Raw genomic sequence first — 14,817 nt, forward strand, 5'->3', positions numbered from 1 at the left:
TAGAGGAGAAAGCAGGAAAAGACCTCTCTGACCTCAGCCGTAGCAATCTCTTACTCGACACATTCCCAAAGGCAAGGGAATTAAAAGCAAAAGTGAATTACTGGGACCTTATGAAGATACAAAGCTTCTGCGCAGCAAAGGAAACAACCAACAAATCTAAAAGGCAACCAACGGAATGGGAAAAGATAGTTGCAAATGACATATCGGACAAAGGGCTAGTATCCAAAATCTATCAAGAGCTCACCAAACTCCACACCCGAAAAGCAAATAACCCAGTGAAGAAATGGGCAGAAAACATGAATAGACACTTCTCTAAAGAAGACATCCGGATGGCCAACAGGCACATGAAAAGATGTTCAGCGTCGCTCCTTATCAGGGAAATACAAATCAAAACCACACTCAGATATCACCTCACGCCAGTCAGAGTGGCCAAAATGAACAAATCAGGAGACTATAGATGCTGGAGAGGATGTGGAGAAACGGGAACCCACTTGCACTGTTGGTGGGAATGCAAATTGGTGCAGCCCCTCTGGAAAGTAGTGTGGAGGTTCCTCAAAAAATTAAAAATAGACCTACCCTATGACCCAGCAATAGCACTGCTAGGAATTTATCCAAGGGACACAGGAGTACTGATGCATAGGGGCACTTGTACCCCAATGTTCATAGCCGCACTCTCAACAATAGCCAAATTATGGAAAGAGCCTAAATGTCCATCAACTGATGAATGGATAAAGAAATTGTGGTTTATATACACAATGGAGTACTGCATGGCAATGAGAAAGAATGAAATATGGCCTTTTGTAGCAACGTGGATGGAACTGGAGAGTGTGATGCTAAGTGAAATAAGCCATACAGAGAAAGACAGATACCATATGGTTTCACTCTTATGTGGATCCTGAGAAACTTAACAGAAACCCATGGGGGATGGGAAGGAAGAAAAAAAAGAGGTTAGAGTGGGAGAAGGCCAAAGCATAAGAGACTGTTAAAAACTGAGAACAAACTGAGGGGTGATGGGGGGTGGGAGGTAGAGGAGGGTGGGTGATGGGTATTAGGAGGGCACCTTTTGGGATGAGCACTGGGTGTTGTATGGAAACCAATTTGACAATAAATTTCATATATTGAAAAAAATAAAAAAATTAAAAAAATTAAAATAAAATAAAATAAAATAAAATAAAATGTATTCTTATTTCACTGTTCACACTTGCAATGAAATGCAATACTGTGTACTTCTTTCAACTAACCTGCTGTCTGACAATTGCATGTCTTCTCCATCGGAACAATTTGCTCACAACCCTATTTAAACATGAAGTTTCCATTTTGGAAATGATATTCAATCTTACTTCAAATACACTCACATAAAAATAATGCATTTATTAAAGCCAAAGATATTTAATAACCCTGACAAGGGCCATCCAAGAGATGGGTGCAACATGGCCATTACATCCCGAAGTTTCTGATTCTTGGATCTGGCAGCAGTGGGCAGAGAGCATCCCTCAGGAAAGCAAATTGACTTTTCCCTTTAGCTTAGAAAATGTGTCACATAAACTGGGCAGATATAACAGAACATTTTTGATATATTCATCATATTATTTACACTATCAAATCACCTTTGCATAATTAAATGATTTTATCCTAAAGAGTATAGAAAAAGAAAGGGACATAGAAAGTCCAAGGGAAAAAAAAAAGACAGAAAGAGACACTTACATGAGAAAATTCTCAGGTCTTCTGGTCCATGTAATGAGAAAAGAGTTGGAGCCCTGGGAGTGTTCTATTGAAATAAAAAGAAAAGATTTCTGAACTAAGAACTGGGGTAAAGAAAAACACATCTGTTCATCTGTCCTACTTATCTGAACGTGGCCAGGGAAGCAGAACTGTGAGAAGTGTCCTGATGCCCACACATAAAGGCTGCATCCCAGTTGGGGTTCTCAGTCCTGGAAGGTCATACCTCTGTCCTCCCATGAACTATCATGGATCACAGTCCTGAACTCCGGTTCACTTATATTCACACCGTTTCTTAAACACTGTGAATGTGATTCCCAAACAGAAAATGAACTTGTTAGGACACTCACATAGGGCAAAGTGAAAGCAGGAAGTGGACTCTGAACAAACTGACTCATGCTTCAAATAGTAAAGGATCAAATAAGGAAGAAGATTAAAGCAGGTTTATTGATAACACGATGAAACAATCTCCTTACAGAATGAAGATAACTTTAACCCTAAATTCTTCATTTCAGTATGGAGATTCGTTTTATGAATTAGAACTTAAACCACTCTTTTCCTCTTTCAAGGAAAACAAAATTAGTGACATTCAAGTTCTCTTAATTGGCAGAAGTCAAACATGAACAATGTCACATAATGCAGACAGGAGTTCTGTGCACAAGTACAGAGGTTGTGAGATGCCTGGACCTCAACATCCTGAGAAAGAGGGTGTTTCAGGGATGAATTTTAATAGAGGGAGTCTTCTCCTTTCATCCTACTTTTGGGAGTAAGCATGGGAGCTACATATTTTAGCTGTAATATATCACAAACATCATAAATCAAGAGTAAAAATGAAAAAAAATATACTAGTTACAAAACTGGGCCAAACAACATAAACAGGTCTGATTTATGGTTACTCTGTGTTAGCCACAGATCATATATGGGTATATAAATACTTATTGAATATATGTACAACATCACTAGCCATAAAGAAAATATGAAATTAAACATGATGAGATATCATTACACATCTTTTGTAACAAATTAACGTAATGGGTCTTTTTTTTTTTATTGTTTATTTATTTTTGAGAGACAGAGCATGAGCAAGGGAGGGGCAGAGAGTGATGGAGACACAGAATCCAAAGCAAGCTCCAGGGTTTGAGCCATCAGCACAGAGCCTGACACGGGGCTCGAACTCATGAAAGGTGAGATCATGACCGGACCTGAAGGCAGACACTTAACCAACTGAGCCACCCAGGGACCCCTGTTTTGTTTTGTTTTTAAGTAACAATGCCAATACTTGTAAAGATAAACTGGATCAATCATACATTGCTAATAAGAATGTAAAATGGTACACAGACTCTGAAAATAATAATTTTGTAATTTCTACTAAAAATAAACATCCAAATGCCATGACACAATAATTGTAAGTGTTGAGAATATTCACAGAGATATAAAAATTATGTCCACATAAAATGTTTACAGATGTTCATAAAGCTAATTGGTAATAGTCAAAACTTTGAAATACTCCAAATGTCCTTCAGGGGGTGAGTCATTAATCAAACTGTGCACATATGTACTATGGTTTACTACTTGTAATAAAAAGGAAAGTATTGGTACATAAATGAACTTGAATGGATCTCAGTGGAATTACACTGTGAAAAGTTAATGACAAAGATTGGGTACTGCATGTGTCTATTCATATAATGTTCATTTTCTTTTTTAAACTTTTAAACATTTATTCATTTTTGAGAGACAGAGTATGAGTGGGGGAGGTGCAGAGAGTGAGAGGGAAACACATAATCCAAAGTGGGCTCCAGGCTCTGAGCTATCAGCACAAAGCCTGATGCAGGGCTTGAACTCATGGGCCTCGAGATCATGACCTGAGCTGAAGTTGGACGCCTAACTGTCTGAGCGACACTGGCACCCCCAAATAATGTTATTTAAAGAAAAAAAATATATAAATGGACAATAGATTAGTGCTTCACACGTGTTAGGAACTGGAAATGGGTTTGAGGTGCGGGTTGGAAGGCAAATGTGACTCTAAAGGGGTAACCCAAGACATTTTTGTTGTGAGTGTACTTTTCTATTTCTTGGTTGAGGTTGTTACCCAAATTTACACATGGAGAAAAATTTCATAAAACTACTCTCTCACACACACAAACACACATGCAAAATGTGTATAGCAACTGGAACAGCTTAATAATGTTTGTGGAGTATAGTCAATTCAATTTCCTGGTTATGATATTATGCTGGTGTTATACAAAATATTACCACAGAGGGAGACAGAGGAAGCGATTTCTCTGTATTATTTTTTCTACTTTTCATAAGTTTATGGTTATTTAAAAATGTTTAAAAGTTTAAAATTCAAAATTAAAGAAGTACAAAGTCATAGTAAAATTACTGATACTAAATAATAGGTTGATTTTATATGTAGGAAAGAAATGTCGTCACATGATTAGATACACTGTAATGTATGGTATGGAAAAATAAATTAGCTTTCTATAAAATGTGTGTCATTTAAAATAGTAAGAACAAAATAGGAGTTATCAATAAAATAAAAAAAAAACTCACTGAAAATAAAGCACATGAATGCTTAAGACAGAGAACTAGAAGGCAGGATAACAGATTTCAAAGAAAAATCTCGCATATTAATATAAGAAGGTATAAACATAAGGATAAATAAATAAAATAGTGTTAAAAAGAATATCTTCTGGGGAGCCTATGTGGTTTAGTCGATTAAGTGTTTCTGAGTTCCAGCCATGAAACTCTCTGAGCTGATGTCACAGAACATTCTTGGGATTATCTCTCTCTCTCATTCTCTGCCCTTCCCCCAATCATCTCCCTTCTTTCAATCTCCCTCTCTCAAAATAAATAAACTAAAAATTTTGAAAAAAAAAACATTTTCTAATTTCAAAAACCCTTTGCTGTTGAAGAAGTTTTGGAAATTAGAAGATACTCTTGACTTATTAAATAAGCATTGTATTTAGTATGTTCACTCAATTCTAAATCCTTATGGCAAACTGATATTTAAAATAAATAAACTTCAGGGATTCTGGTTTCCATTATGGCATATAAGGAAGGGACTAAGAAGTCCTCACTCCCATTCTCACAACAAGAAAACAAAGTAAAACAAAAACAAAGAAACTCAAAATGAACAATTCTTCTTAGGTTCATCAGAAAGTTGAAATCATAGGGAAAACAGCTTCCCTCAAATTGGAAAGACCAACCAGCAGATACAGAGAATCTCAGTTTACCAAAATAGAAAACATCCATGGAACTCAGTAGAAAAATTTAAACCATACCGGATGAATAGAGGAGGATTGAGATAGATAATTTTAAGAGTCAAAAACATAAAGGAAGTCCTTCATAGGGGGGGCCCATACAGTTTTGTGAATTTTGCCTCCAGAAGCTTTTCCAGAGTTTCATAATGAAGAATGGGGAAAACTCTCCTCTTTCATACAAACAGCAAATAGAAAAAAGTGGTCAGTTTGAAATTCCCACCAAACATCCTGTTCCTAAAAGGTTTGTCCTCAAAAAAATATTTTAGCAAAGTCCAACAAACTGGGCTTACTAGAGCTTCAGTAACCTGGGGAGGGAAATGCCCAGCTCTAGCTCCTTCTAACCATTCTGTAACACTTAAGGGAAGGGGAAGAGAGACAACTGAGAAACTCTTCTACAAACCATTGTGCAAAGTCACAGACTCACTAAAAGATTGGAACCTAATTATACAACTAACATATGCCTTTTCTTCTAACCTTACCACCACATCAATAAAGATCTTGTAAAATAGCAGGGGAATACAACAAAAGAAACACATGCTTCAGACCTTATTAGTCAAGTAGAAATCTCTATGGCAAGCCAAATCCAAAAGGGGAGATAAAAATAAAAACATGACAGAAATTCAGCCTCTGATACCTACAGCTAGGGCAAACAGTAGACACAGACTAACTCCTAGCTAGATAAATATAAAATTTCCTCCTCAGTGCTTTTACCTCACACATCATGCCCAGCATTCAAGGAAAAAAGGTTACATGGCATACTAAAAGAAAGAAAAAAGATTTTGAGAGATGGAAAGAAAATCTGTATCACACTCTCATTAAGAAGAGGTGTAGAAATAGGGGCACCTGGGTGGCTCACTCGGTTAAGCCTCTGACTTTGGCTCAGGTCATGATCTCACAGTTTGTGAGTTCGAGACCCATTTCAGGCTCTGCGCTGATGAACCTGGATCCTGCTTCAGATTCTGTGTCTGCCTCTCTCTCTGTCCCTTCCCCACTCGTTCCCTCTCTCTCTCTCTCTCAAAAATAAACATAAAAAAAAACTTTAAAAGAAGAGGTGTAGAAATAATCAGACTAGGAATTTCAAGCAAAATTAATGGGATAGAATTTCTAATGGAAAATTTGTACAACATACAAAAAGAGACGGATAATGTAAGCAGAGATATGGAATCTCTAGGAAAGAATTAAAAAGAAATATCCTAAATCAAAAACAATGTAACACAAATGTAAAATGCCTTTTGGGCTCATCAATAAATTTGACATGGCTGAGGAAACACCAGTGAGTTTGATGAAAGGATAATAAAAACTTTAAAAATTGAAACTTAATGATAAAACATATGAGTAGCTAAGTACTGTGAGATAATTACAAAAAGGTGTTATATACATGTGATAAGAATACCAAAAGGAGAAGAAAGTGGTAAAAGAATATAAGAAACATTTGAAGAAATAATGGCTGGGAATATCCCAAATTAATGACAGACACCAGACCACAGATAAAAGAAACCCAGGTTGGGGCGCCTGGGTGGCGCAGTCGGTTAAGCGTCCGACTTCAGCCAGGTCGCAATCTCGCGGTCCGTGAGTTCGAGCCCCGCGTCGGGCTCTGGGCTGATGGCTCAGAGCCTGGAGCCTGTTTCCGATTCCGTGTCTCCCTCTCTCTCTGCCCCTCCCCCGTTCATGCTCTGTCTCTCTCTGTCCCAAAAATAAATAAAAGTTGAAAAAAAATTAAAAAAAAAAAAAAAGAAACCCAGGAAACATGGAAATGATAAATACCTTAAATTACAATGAGGCATGTGATATTCAAACTGCTAAAAATCAGAGACAAATACAAAAAAAAAAAAAAACTTGAAAGAAGCCATCAAGGAGAAAAAACACCTTTTATTGTAGTGGAAATAGATGCCCAAGTGACTGAGCCCCTAAGGGTCCCCTTTCTCACTCTTCAAGCAGTGGCCTTATGTAGGAGAGGACCTGTGGGGTCAGGAAGCACAATGTCTCTTGGCCTCCAGAGCCAGGTTCTGGTGTTGTCCATTTGTGGGATGTTTGCACACTCTTCTTAAGGCAGGACAGCAAGTGTGACATGTTGGTGGTGGGGTTAGCACACAGTCTGGCTATAGGACGAGGCTTCAGATGCTGTGGCACGTTGGTGGCAGGGATGGCCCCAGCCTGACTATAGGACATTTGCATGACTCCTGCTCTGCAGGGAGGGTGGGGATGGATTCCTTCTTGGTGTGTTAAGTGTCTCTGGCTGCTGTGCTGTATCAGTGGGTGGAGCTCTCAACAGAACATAACCACTGGTGTTAGCAGGTAAGAGGCAGAATTCCAGTGTCAGGATGGGTAAGGTAGACTGAGACCAGAAAATAGTTTCTTCTATTATCTTAGTTTCCAGGGAGAGTCCCTCCCATTTCCTGTCTCTATGGCAAACACTTTAAGGTTAGATATCTCCTTTACCTAAGGTCTATGCATTTTTCAAATTGGTGATTTTGTGCTGGTTTTAATTTGAGCTCTGAATGCATGGACCTTAAGCGCAGGTTTTCCAAACCCTATTGTTTTATAGTTTTCTTAAATGAAATCCCCATTGATTTTGTTTTATTTTTAAAGTGTATTTATTTATTTTGAGACAGAAAGAGTGCACAGAGGAGGGGCAGAGAGAGTGAGGGAGAGTTTCCCGAGCAGGCTTCACACTATTTGCGCAGAGCCCAATGCAGGGCTCAGTCTCAAGAACTGTGAGATCATGACCTGAGCCCAAATCGAGAGTCAGATGCTTAATTGACTGAATCATCCAGGTGCCTCAATCTCCACTATTCAAAATGCTTGGCGTTTTGGAGGCATTATCTTCTTTGTGCAGGATATAAGCATTGTGGTTCCTGATGTAGAGCTTGAATCACTCACTCCTCAGCAAAATTTGTATAGAAAGTGTGAGAGGAATACTTTGGTATCTCTCTTGATTGTGACATATCACAATGAGGTGTAGTTTTGTTGTTGTTTTTTTTTTTTTCCCAAGTGAGCCCATATCTCTGTGCCTTTCCCATCTCAATAAATCATTTATTCTTTGTGGGGACTCTGTTTATACAATTTTCAGCTTCCTTTAAGAGGTATTATTACATGAGTAGTTGTAGATTTTTTTTTATTTGAGTGTCTGTGGGAAGAGGTGAGTTGAAGATGTTGCATCATCACCATCTTAAACCCAATCTCCTATCATTTGCATGCAAATATCCACTTTTCCCGCAACAATTATTGAAGAAACTATTATTTCTCCATTATGTGTTCTTGACATCCTTATAAAAATTAATTGACTCATATGTGTAAATTTATTTCTGGACTCATATTTCTCATTAATTGGTTGATGTGATTTTTTTAAATGTCATATTATGTTTGTTAATTCATTCATAAAGAACATTCTACTGTGCGTTAACTATAAAGATGAATATGTGAAATCAAAGACATGTCTGTTTAGTGAGATAGCATAAATGGAATATGATTATGTTAGAGTTTTCTAAGATTTGCATCATATATATTGATGTAGATGTATAGAAGCTGAAGTGAAGGCAAAGTAGCCTGGAAGAAAGCATGGAAGACTTGGTATAAAAGTCACTCAATTCAGTGTCTCTCTGTAATATACGTATGTAAAGAAGAAATAAACTGTGCAATACCAAGTAAGAGATTTATATTGTGACTTTAACACAAGGCAAGTAGAAAAGAGGCAAGTTGAACAAAGCAAGTTGAAAAAACACCATAGACAGAAGGCACAACCTATGTCAATACGAGAAGCACAGGAGAAGTTTTGAAAGAGATCACCCATCTTTAGATTTGGTCATGGGGGTTCCCACCTTGGGCTCTGTGTTTAGAGATCCTCACACTGCACAAGTAATAATAATAAAACATTCTTTTTAGATATATGGATTGAATTTGGCAACAAAGTGTTTTTTTTATGTCCACACTACAATAAGTTAAAGAAAGTGTTTTTCTAGAAACATAAGGACACAGAAAGAAAGAATGATTTGAGACCTTCTTTAATAATATGAGGGGCAAATGCCAAGTGAAAGAGGACAAGTCATGACAATGAAATATTGTCACCAAGGGAAGTAGAATGGAATGGTGTCAAAAGGAGAGATAGGAAAATGGTCAGTGGGAAGGGCATAACCTATTTATTTCTCGGACACATGAAATGAAAAGGGACAGTAAACCATTTCACAGAGTATGAAGAAGGAGATGAGATTATATCACCAGATTAAATGTCAGGGTGGTATAAAGGAATGAGGAGATTAACCAAATTTTGATACAGTTTCAGGTGGTGAGGGGTGGAAAAGAATGCTTGAAAGAAAAACTTTGAATTACTAAAGGGAATAACTGACAACACAGACAGATATTGTTGAAATTAAATCCTGCAGTGTAGCCATTTGTCTATTGTACATAACCAACTGCTTTAGAGAAAAAAAAATAGCAGATTTAGGGGTTTCTGCATGGCTCAGTCAGTTAAGCATCAGACTCTTGATTTTGGCTCAAGTCATGATCTCAAAGTTCGTGGGATTGAACCCTACATTGGGCTCCACACTGAAATCATGGAGCCCACTTGGGATTCTTTCTCTACCTCTCCTTCTGCCCCTCTCCCACTCATTCTCTCTCTTTCTCCGTCTCTCTGTCTCTCAACAGAAAAAGAAAGAAAGAAGGAAAGAAAGAGAAAGGAAGGAAGGAGGGAGGGAAGGAAGGAAGGAAGGAAGGAAGGAAGGAAGGAAGGAAGAAAGGAAGAAAATGAGTAGCAAGTTTAAAATAGTCCAGGGTTAGTGATTTTCCTTCCATTCTAAATGAAGAACAAGATTGACCATTTTTATAAGACCATGTTTGAAGTGATAGGGATTTCATGTCTTTATTGAAAAGAAAGTAAAGACGGAATATGATGGTAAACATAAAAGAAATCAAAAGGCAAAGGATTAAAATTTTCTTGGTTACTGTTTAATTAGAATAATTGTGGGGCACCTGCGTGACTCAGCTGGTTAAGAGTCTGACTTCAGCTCAGGTCATTATCTCGCAGTTCATGAATTTGAGCCCCTGGTCGGGCTCTGTGCTGACGGTGTGAGCCTGGAGCATGCTTCAGATTCTGTATCTCCCTCTCTCTCCGCTTCTCTCTCTCTCTCTCTCTCTCTCTCTCTCTCTCTCTCTCTCAAAGATAAACATTGGAAAAAAAAATAAAAGAAAAAGAATAATTGCTATAGTGGAGGAACAGGGTAGAAAATAGAAGCATACGAAATTGTAATCAGAACAGAATATCTTTTGGCATTATCACTTCAAATTTCCTGTTACTAACCTTACCTACCTTACGACCATGGGGCTGAGTAGATAATGTAGTAGAGCCAAATTACCTGCACTGAAAGATGTTAAACAACATTCATCCTGCATTTCCATTAACTCACCTATTAGAACCCACTTTTACTCAAATTAGTTCCCAGAACCTAACATTTCTGTTAATTTCCATTAGCAATAAACTAGTATGGTTTTCACTGTTCTTTGGGTCTGTGAATTTGTCAGGAGAGTCTTTAGCCGATCATTTCTATTAGGTGATCAGCACAATGTATCTCTAATATTTCAGCCAGAGGAATTTGCCTAAAATACCACTTAACAAACAACTTCATTTTTCAAGAGTCCTTAATAGATTCTTATGTTTTATTTCACAATGCTAGTTTTCAATTTCTATTAGCCTCTGGATCTTAGGGCATGTACTGTTTTTCCCCTTTCTGCTTCCCAATATGGTGTATCCATTCTAGTTAGTTCTGAATCCTCATTTCTCAGCAATGCCCTCAGTACTTGACCATTTGTTTCTATATAGAAAAAGTCTTTTCATATTTATGTGTGTAAATCCAATAAGTATCCCAACATGTGGCCCATAGAAGACACTCAGTAAATATGAGACAAATGTATAATATGTCTCATTTATCTCAGTCTCCATTCATGTTATTCCATCTTCCAAAATGACCTTTCTATTTCTCAATGCCTTCCCAAGTGCTGTTCATCCTTCAGAGGCCAACTTTATGCAATTATTCAATGAATTCCACTGCTCTGTCTTCTAGTTTGTTGATACTTTTTTGTGCTTCAATCTGTTCCTGCTGTTTAATCTCTCTACTGAAATTTTCAATTCAGTTATTGTAGCCTTTTTAAAAATTTATTTATTTTTATTTATTATTTTAAGAGAATAAGCATGCCAGTGGGACAGGGACAGAGAGTAAAGGGAGAGACAATCCCAAGCAGGCTCCACACTGTCAACACAGAGCCCGATGGGGGGCTTGAACTCATGAACTGTGAGATCATGACCTGAGCCAAAATCACGAGTCGGACACTCAACTGAGTGAACCACCCAGGTGCCTCTCAGTATTGTATTATTTACCTCCTAGTGGCTCCTAGTGGTTGAAGATGTGACAAAACATGTCAGCATAATAAAGTGGAAGATCTCAGGCCACACCTAGATGAGATTCAGTCTAATGGGAAGTGAGACCTTAGGGTAGGATAAGACTGGGATATTGGTGTTTCTGCCTATTCCCTCTTTGTTGAGTCCTGAGCGTACAGGTAATTAAGAAGTTTGTTTGTTGGTGGTTGTTTACAGTCCCTTGAGACCTGTGAATGTAACCCTGTAGGCCACCAGAGTTAGGCAATCAGAGAAAGTGCCACTTGGGTGGTGGACACAATAGCTGAGGTGCCTGAAAATGCACAAAATCTTCACAGAGAGATGCCAGCAACCTGGAGCATGGCAGATAGATAACACAGTTACAGCACAAACCAACATCCTCAGTTTCTAGAGATTTGACTCAGCTTCTGGATGTGTGTTATGTTAGAAGTCTTGGCTTCAGCCTCCAACTATATAAATATGCAAATCAACTTCTGTCAAGAAATTACTGAGAGATAGGAACTTCTGTTTGCTGCCTTTGCATTGAACCATGAGGGCATAGCCAGTTTCTATGTTTTCTTCCATCCCTTGAACCTGTGAAACAAGCCCTACTGGATACCAGAGCCAGACTATCAAGGGATGTGTCCTCTTGTAAGCAACCATAAAAGCTGGGATGCAAGATATGTGCACAAACTCCTTTTGGCAAGATACTGACAATCTGAAATAAGGCAGAGGGAGAACAGAAAAGTGACATCTCTCAGCTTCCGAAATCATTAGAGAAAATTGTTGCCAGTCTCTAGATTCTTTTAAAGTTTTGTGTTTGACTCCCAGGCTGCATCTTTTAAGATATGCAGTAGACTGAGGCAATTTGTAAAGTCTTCCTCAAGAATCCTCCCCTTCCCTCCCCCAACCAGTTCTGGATGACCACAACATTTTTAAATCCCATTATTTGTGTTCTCTTAGTAATTATGAAGACTTACATTGTTCTCTTCCCTTCATTTGGTCATACTCATTATTTTCCAAGTTCCCTTTGCAAGCAAATGCCTTGCTTTCTTTTGTGTGTTTCATAAAGTAAAATTTAGGCATTGTTATTTGACTATGCTTTAGGCTTTTGTAAAGACCATGTGAATAGTATACATACTAAGCCTTTAATCTTATCACAAATCTTAAGAACATTATTCAGTATCAATTTCAATTTCTCTTAGTGTTTTACATTAGGAAACAACGTACTTATAATACTGAAGGAATTTCCTTCAGTACAGTTCTTGTATTCCGGATATGTTAAAACTCAGTCAATTCTATCAAAAGCTAATATCACTTTCTACCAATTGTGTTCTCTCCATAAAGTGAAATAACAGGAACTAAAGGTCCTTTTCCACTCACATCCAATCTCTAGTCTTTGAATAACTTTAACTTGAAATTTAACTTCTTAGAAAGTATTTTACCCCTATTATTTGAAGATTATTTTGAATACATTAATCTCTAGTATTAATGGGGAAAAAAGAAACTGGAGCTAATATTCTGTGTCTTGTTCATCTTATTGGATACAGTTTGAATCTCACTTGAGTAAGGCTGTCTCTGTGAAGTTTCTCTGAGGCTCCTGCTAATAGAAATGGAGGCAATTAGAAGGAAATAAAACTAAATTGCCCTAATCACGATACTCAGTGGAATTTGCCCCAATGCAATCAGTATTACTGATAAGGCTGTAAAAGCTTTGTATAATGATTAATAGACAAAATTAGAGTGAATACCCTCTGGTAATTATTCACATTCAATCATAGACTAATTGATCAACATGGTGTGACTAGAATGTACATTGAGCTTGGCACCAGGAATCACTATGTGTTAGTATAAAGTCTAGAAACAAAACAGTTTTAACCCAAATAGAATAATAATTGCAAGAAAGATGTGAATGGAAAAGATACATGGGGACTTTGACAAGAATGATTCCTTATCCTCCTGTGATATAAAGAGTCTAATCTATAATATTCTCCAGTCAAAGATCATGGATTATAGGAAGAGAATACGAGCCAAAATCTCTCAGCTAGTTGGCTTCCATATGGAAAAGAGAATGCAGTTACTTTCAATTTCCTCATGTGCAAAATATGATTGATAAGGCATATCTAATGCAGTAGTTTTAAGCATAAGGAACTTCCAGAGCGTAGGAAGATGGCGGCATAGGAGGACGCTGGGCTCACTGCACGTCCTGCTGATCACTTAGATTCCACCTACACCTGACTAAATAACCCAGAAAACCACCAGAAGTCTAGCAGAACGGATTCTCCAGAGCCAAAAGCAGATGAGAGGCTCACGGTAGAGGGTAGAAAGGGCGGAGAGGCGGTGTGTGCTACACGGACTGGCAGGAGGGAGCCAGGGCAGAGGCGCAGCCCGCTGGCCAAGCAGAGCCCTCGAGTCTGGCTTGCAAAAGTAGAGGGGCCGGACAGAGTGTGTTGTGAAAGCAAGCGGGACTTAACATCTGGAAGGTTATAAGCTAACAGCTCTGCTTGGAAAACGGGAGCGCCAGAGGACAACGGGAGGGAGAGTTATTGAGCTCTGGAAGACAGAGCTCAGCTTTGCGGGGAACAAAGGTGCTCACCAGCACCATCTCCCTCGCTCATCTCCCAGCAAAAATCCCAAAGGGAACCAGTTCCTGCCAGGGAATTTGCTTCCACCACACAAACACCCAACATTGTGCTTCTGTGGATCCGTTCCTCTCGCGGTGGGTCTGACCCCATCTCGGTGCCACAAGGCCCCTCCAGAAAGGGATCTGCCAAAGGATAAGTGACCTAAGCCTGCCCCTCCTGCCCCTGTGCACCTTGCCTACCAACCCCAGATAATAAGCCAGATCCCCAGCATCACAAGCCTGGCAGTGTGCAAGTAGCCCAGACAGGCCACACCACCCCACAGTGAATCCTTCCCATAGGAGAGGGGAAGAGAAGGCACACACCAGTCTGACTGTGGCCCCAGCGGTGGGCTGGGGGCAGACATCAGGTCGGACTGCGGCCCCGCCCACCAACTCCAGTTATACACCACAGCACAGGGGAAGTGCCCTGCAGGTCCTCACCACGCCAGGGACTATCCAAAATGACCAAGCGGAAGAATTCCCCTGAGAACAATCTCCAGGAAATAACAACAGCTAATGAACTGATCAAAAAGGATTTAAATAATATAACAGAAAGTGAATTTAGAATAATAGTCATAAAATTAATCGCTGGGCTTGAAAACATTATAGAGGACAGCAGAGAATCTCTTGCTACAGACATCAAGGGACTAAGGAACAGTCACGAGGAGCTGAAAAGCACTTTAAACAAAATGCAAAACAAAATGGAAACAACGACAGCTCGGATCGAAGAGGCAGAGGAGAGAATAGGTAAACTAGAAGATAAAGTTATGGAAAAAGAGGAAGGTGAGAGAAAGAGAGATAAAAAAAATCCAGGAGTATGAGGGGAAAATTAGAGAACTAAGTGATAC

General features: G+C 38.8%; 2 protein-coding genes across 2 annotated transcripts in view; one reads left to right on the forward strand and one right to left on the reverse strand.

Annotated features, from left to right (window-relative positions):
- Positions 1 to 2,117, reverse strand: part of LOC121023276 (butyrophilin subfamily 1 member A1-like) — a 41,374-nt gene extending 39,257 nt beyond the window's left edge. Inside the window, 1 exon segment of the mRNA XM_040465041.1 lies at positions 1,946 to 2,117. Within this exon segment, the coding sequence (XP_040320975.1) occupies positions 1,946 to 2,117 (172 nt within the window).
- A 5,186-nt stretch (positions 2,118 to 7,303) lies between these two features.
- Positions 7,304 to 14,817, forward strand: part of LOC121023277 (butyrophilin subfamily 1 member A1-like) — a 64,322-nt gene continuing 56,808 nt past the window's right edge. Inside the window, exon 1 of the mRNA XM_040465042.1 lies at positions 7,304 to 7,307. Coding sequence (XP_040320976.1) covers positions 7,304 to 7,307 — 4 coding nt within the window. The remainder of the gene's footprint in view (positions 7,308 to 14,817) is intronic.

Source organism: Herpailurus yagouaroundi, unplaced genomic scaffold (genome assembly GCF_014898765.1).
Source record: "Herpailurus yagouaroundi ecotype Mexico unplaced genomic scaffold, PumYag 542, whole genome shotgun sequence".
NCBI classification, from domain to species: domain Eukaryota; kingdom Metazoa; phylum Chordata; class Mammalia; order Carnivora; family Felidae; genus Herpailurus; species Herpailurus yagouaroundi.